The sequence below is a fragment of the Salvelinus sp. IW2-2015 genome, linkage group LG32 (genome assembly GCF_002910315.2).
Source record: "Salvelinus sp. IW2-2015 linkage group LG32, ASM291031v2, whole genome shotgun sequence".
Lineage (NCBI taxonomy): Eukaryota > Metazoa > Chordata > Actinopteri > Salmoniformes > Salmonidae > Salvelinus > Salvelinus sp. IW2-2015.
This window is the reverse complement of record NC_036871.1, coordinates 35,883,436-35,889,341: the sequence shown is the minus strand read 5'-3', so window position 1 is coordinate 35,889,341 and position 5,906 is coordinate 35,883,436. Positions and strand designations below refer to the sequence as shown.

At 54.6% G+C, this 5,906-nt stretch overlaps 1 protein-coding gene across 1 annotated transcript; it reads left to right on the top strand.

The window, feature by feature from the left end:
* Positions 1 to 1,134: 1,134 nt before the first annotated feature.
* On the top strand, positions 1,135 to 2,298 carry LOC111957192 (uncharacterized; the record flags this gene model as incomplete). Its single annotated transcript, XM_023977955.2, has 3 exons — positions 1,135 to 1,737; positions 1,816 to 1,934; positions 2,013 to 2,298. Coding segments are annotated over exons 1-3 (966 nt in total), but the record flags the coding sequence as incomplete, so codon positions are not given.
* Positions 2,299 to 5,906: the final 3,608 nt, after the last annotated feature.

Here is a 5,906-nt window from a genome sequence, read left to right as displayed (position 1 = left end):
TCCTAGGGCTCAGGTCCTCCGAGAGAGAGAAAGAAAGAGAAAATTAGAGAGAGCATACTTAAATTCACACAGGACACCGGATAAGACAGGAGAAATACTCCAGATAACAGACTGACCCTAGCCCCACGAAATACTGGAAGCTGAGACAGGAGGGGTCGGGAGACACTGAGAACTTCCTACTTCAACTGTGTACAATGTATGTTTATTATTTTACTGCTCTAGGGATGTAATTATTATTTGGATAACCTTATTTACTAATATGTATTGATTTTGACTTGTTTTTTTCACTCTTTATGCGATGCACAATGCAGAGCACACCGGAAGAAGAATGATCATTTAATTYCCATAGTGAATTATTGTAATGTTTGTTTGTGTCAATTAATCTCATAAACATAAGGGATGGGTTTCCAATTGGCGATTTGATACGGAAATACATTTAATTCATTAATTCATTCATTCAACACGCCCTGTCTCTCAACTCTCCATAATAACATTAATACCTCCAATAGTAGGTCACTCCTATTAGATTAGCCAGATGATAAACAATTCAATATAGACAGGGAATCTGAGCGTACTATAATTCTGACAGGTTGTACGTCCTCCACCCACTGGAGGGAAACTACTAATCGCCAACAGTTCAAATGATTATACTGACAGTTCATCTGTTAGTCTTCTACATATTTGCACATCAAATTCAGGAACGTAAACACCTGCTAGCTGTGCYCCCAGTTTCTGGGTCCTTGGATCCATMTGTYAAAAGCYATAAAAATGCYTAAAAACTTCWACCAAAGTCAACCAGTTTCCCTATATCACTGACTTCTGACCAATCTTTCATTTTCTCTACCAAGGTTAGAWCAACAACAGGATCWGGGAGTAACATCCACTACAGAAAAGCATGTCTGTCCTACATAACACATTTCTATGAACACTCTCTAAAGTTGAGCCCTCCTCAATAAGCTCCAGGTGTGCGTGATTTTGTCTGCACAAAGGCAACCAATGGAAGGTAAATGACAATCAACTTCACATTCTTCAGCACCTGTATAATTAATCAGGTCTGGACAATAATCAAGCTGATTGCTGAATGGGGTGGGGCCTTTGTCAGACATTGTGGCTATAAAATGGTTTGACAGACACTGTGGAAGAATTGACAAGATTAACTCATGTCTATTTGGAGTGATGGGGTTCAGGCAAGCGTCTGCAGTGCTGCTGTTGGTGGTGACTTTTGGCTGTGTTAGTGATGCTTGGACCTCCAGAACGTTTTATCTGAGATTGGGGTTTCTGTGTGACAATGAAGTTTCAGCCCAGTTTGACTCTCAGAAGCCAGTGCAAGAGCCTGTGGGAGAGAACCCTAGTGGACAAGGACCTAGCGAGCCTGTGGGGCAGGAGCCCAGCGTCGAGCCTGTCGGACAGGAAACTAGCCAGGATGAAGACCCTGASAGCTTCCAGTCCAAGCAGACATTTGAGAACCCTCTGACTTGGCTCTATCCTACGCTTGAGAAGCATGAGCGCAATTCTACTGTGTTTGAGCGGCTAAAGCAGGTGGCAGCCAACGGTGTGGTGGCTCGGTGTGGGCAAAGTGTGGTCCGTGTGGAGGTGAAGCAGGAACTTCTGGGGATTGGCCGGCTCATCCAGCCAGAGCGTCTCACACTAGGAGGCTGTGCTGCCATTGAGGAGGATGCTGAAGCTCATGTGCTCATCTTTGAATCAGAGCTGCATGGCTGTGGCAGTGAGATGAAGGTATGTCACATTCGTTGTTTAACTTCCTGACTGTGAATCATTATTCTTGTGCTACATGATTTGTGATCCTGTTCCTAGATGACTGAGGATGTGCTGATCTACACCTTCACTCTTGTCTATGAGCCAAAACCTCTTGCTAACACTGCTATAGTGAAGACCAGTAAAGCTATGGTTGATATTGAGTGCCACTACTTGAGGTAACTATTGTTGCGTTCTTCACTTTGACAACCCATATCATTCTGAAGTTTGAGTAATGGTAAATTCTGTGCTTCTAGGAATCATGATGTGAGCAGCAATGCCCTGAAGTTTGCTGTASAACCTAGCCAGGTTGTTATAAAGCCTGTGGGCCGGGAACCTAGCGTAGAGCRTGTGGGCCGGGAACCTAGCGTAGAGCCTGTGGGCCGGGAACCTAGCGTTGAGCCTGTGGGCCAGGAACCTAGCGTAGAGCCTGTGGGCCAGGAACCTAGCGAGCAGTTTGTGGGCCGGGATCCGGTTGGAGAGACTGTTGGACAGGAACCTATACAGCCTGTTGGCGTGCCTTTGGGCTATGAAGCTGTTGGCGCGCAGCCTGTGGGCCAGGAACCTAGTGAGCAGCCTGTGGGCCAGGATCCGGTTGGAAAGAGTGTTGGACAGGAACCTAGCAAGTTTTTTGGCGGGCTTCTGGATCTAGAAACTAGCAAGCTTGTTATAAAGCCTGTGGGCCGGGAACCTAGCGTAGAGCCTGTGGGCCAGGAACCTAGCGTGCCTGTTGGCGAGCCTGTGGGCCACGAAGCTGGAGAGCAGCCTGTGGGCCACGAAGCTAGCCAGCTGCCTTTTGGTGAGCTTTTGGGTCAGGAACCTAGTGAGCATGTTGGAGAGCAGCCTGTGGGCCAAGAACCTAGTGAGCCTGTGGGCCAGCAACCTAGCCAGCCTATGGGCCAAGAGCCTGTGAGCCAAGAACCTGTTGGAGAGCAGCCTGTGGGCCAAGAACCTGTTGGAGAGCAGCCTGTGGGCCAGGAACCTAGCCAGCCTGTGGGCCAGGAGCCTGTGGGCCAAGAACCTAGTGAGCCTGTGGGCCAAGAACCTAGTGAGCCTGTGGGCCAGCAACCTGTTGGAGAGCAGCATGTGGGCCAGGGTCTTAGCCAGCAGSCTGTTGGCAAGCCTTTGGGTCAGGAACCTAGTGAGCATGTTGGCGAGCCTGTGGGCCAGGAACCTAGCGAGCAGCCTGTGGGGCAGGAACCTAGCGAGCAGCCTGTGGGCCAAGAGCCTGTGGGCCAGGAACCTGGCCGAGCAGCCTGTGGCCCAGGCACCTGTTGGAGGAGCAGCCTGTGGGCCAGGAACTTAGCCAGCAGCCTGTTGGTAGCCTTTGGGTCGGAACCTAGTGAGCCTTTGGGCCAAGAACCTAGTGAGCATGTTGGAGAGCCTGTGGGCCAGGAACCTGGAGAGCAGCCTGTGGGCCGGGAACCTAGCGAGCAGCCTGTGGGGCAGGAACCTGGAGAGCAGCCCTGTGGGCCAGGAACCTACGAGCAGCCTGTGGGGCAGGAACCTAGCGAGCAGCCTGTGGGCCAGGAACCTGGAGAGCAGCCTGTGGGCCAAGACCTTAGTGAGCCTGTGGCCCAGGCACCTGTTGGGAGCAGCCTGTGGGCCAGGACCTTAGCCAGCAGCCTGTTGGCAAGCCTTTGGACCAAGAACCTAGTGAGCATGTTGGAGAGCCTGTGGGCCAGGAACCTAGCGAGCAGTTTGTGGGCCAGGAACCTAGCGAGCAGCCTGTGGGGCAGGAACCTAGCGAGCAGCCTGTGGGCCAAAAGCCTGTGGGCCAGGAACCTGGCGAGCAGCCTGTGGGCCAGGAACCTGGAGAGCAGCGCCTGTGGGCCAAGACCTTAGTGAGCCTGTGCCCAGCACCTGTTGGAGAGCAGCCTGTGGGCCAGGAACTTAGCCAGCAGCCTGTTGGCGAGCCTTTGGGTCAGCAACCTAGCGAGCCTTTGGGCCAGGAACCTAATGAGCATGTTGGAGAGCTGGGGCCAGGAACCTAGCGAGCAGCCTGTGGGCCAGGAACCTAGCGAGCAGCCTGTGGAACAGGAACCTAGCGAGCAGCCTGTGGGCCAAGAACCAAGCGAGCAGCCTGTGGGCCAGGAACCGTTTGGAGAGCAGCCTGTGGGCCAGGATCCTAGCGGCGAAACCTGTGGGTCAAGATCTGGTGAGCCTTTGGGTGAAGATCCTGGAGAGCAGCCTGTGGGCCAGGAACATAGCGAGGATGTGGGCAGCGAACCTGTTGGAGAGCAGCCTGTGGGCCAGGAACTTAGCCAGCAGCCTGTTGGCGAGCCTTTGGGTCAGCAACCTAGCGAGCCTTTCGCCAGGAACCTAATGAGCATGTTGGAGAGCCTGGGGCCAGGAACCAAGTGAGCAGCCTGTGGGCCAGGACCTAGCGAGCAGCCTGTGGGCCAAGAACCAAGCGAACATTCTGTAGGCCAAGAACCAAGCGAGCAGCCTGTGGGCCAGGAACCGTTTGGAGAGCAGCCTGTGGGCCAGGATCCTAGCGGCGAACCTGTAGGTCAAGATCCTGGAGAGCCTTTGGGTGAAGATCCTGGAGAGCAGCCTGTGGGCCAGGAACATAGCGAGGATGTGGGCGCGAACCTGTTGGAGAGCAGCCTGTGGGCCAGGAACCTAGCGAGCAGCCTGTGGGCCAGGAACCAAGTGAGATTTTAGGTAATGAACTTAGCGAGCATGTTGGTGAACCTGTGGGCCAGGAACCTAGCGAGCAGCCGGTGGGCCAGGAACCTAGCGAGCAGCCTGTTGGCAAGCCTTTGGGTCAGCAACCTAGCGAGCCTTTGGGCCAGGAACCTAACGAGCATGTTGGAGAGCCTGTGGGCCAGGAACCAAGTGAGATTTTGGGTAATGAGCTTAGCGAGAATGTTGGAGAGCCTGTGGGCCAGGAACCTAGCGAGCAGCTATGGGCCAGGAACTAGCGAGCAGCCTGTGGGCCAAGAACCAAGCGAGCAGCCTGTGGGCCAGGAACCGTTTGGAGAGCAGCCTGTGGGCCAGGATCCTAGCGGAGAACCTGTGGGTCAAGATCCTGGAGAGCCTTTGGGTGAAGATCCTGGAGACAGCCTGTGGGCAAGGAACATAGTGAGGATGTGGGCAGCGAACCTGTTGGAGAGCAGCCTGTGGGCCAGGAACCAAGTGAGATTTTAGGTAATGAACTTAGCGAGCATGTTGGTGAACCTTTGGGCCAGGATCCTAGCGAGCAGGCTTTGGGCCAGGATCCTAGCGAGCCGCCTGTGGGCCAGGAACCTAGCGAGCCGCCTGTGGGCCAGGAACCTAGCGAGCCGCCGCCTGTGGGCCAGGAACCTAGCGAGCCGCCTGTGGGCCAGGAACAGCGAGCCGCCTGTGGGCCAGGAACCTAGCAAGCAGCCTGTTTGTAGACCCTTTGGGTCAGCAACCTAATGAGCATGTTGGAGAGCCTGTGGGACAGGAACCAAGTGAGATTTTGGGTAATGAGCTTAGCGAGCATGTTGAAGAGCCTGTGGGCCAGGAACTTAGCGAGCAGCCTGTGGGCCAGGAACCTAGCGAGCATTCTGTGGGCCAAGACCAAGCGAACATTCTGTAGGCCAAGTACCAAGCGAGCAGCCTGTGGGCCAGGAACCGTTTGGAGAGCAGCCTGTGGGCCAGGATCCTAGCGGCGAACCTGTGGGTCAAGATCCTGGAGAGCTTTGGGTGAAAATCCTGGAGAGCAGCCTGTGGGCCAGGAAATAGCGAGGATGTGGGCAGCGAACCTGTTGGAGAGCAGCCTGTGGGCCCAGGAACTTAGCCAGCAGCCTGTTGGCGCGCCTTTGGGTCAAGCAACCTAGCGAGCCTTTGGGCCAAAGAACCTAATGAGCATGTTGAGAGCCTGTGGGCCAGGAACCAAGTGAGATTTTGGGTAATGAGCTTAGCGAGCATGTTGGAGAGCCTGTGGGGCAGGAACCTAGCGAGCAGCCTGTGGGCCAGGAACCTAGCGAGCAGCCTGTGGGCCAAGAACCAAGCGAGCAGCCTGTGGGCCAAGACCAAGCGAACATTCTGTAGGCCAGGAACCTAGCGAGCAGCCTGTGGGCCAGGAACCTAGCGAGCAGCCTGTGGGCCAGGAACCTAGCGAGCAGCCTGTGGGCCAGGAACCTAGCGAGCAGCCTGTGGGCCAGGAACCTAGCGAGCAG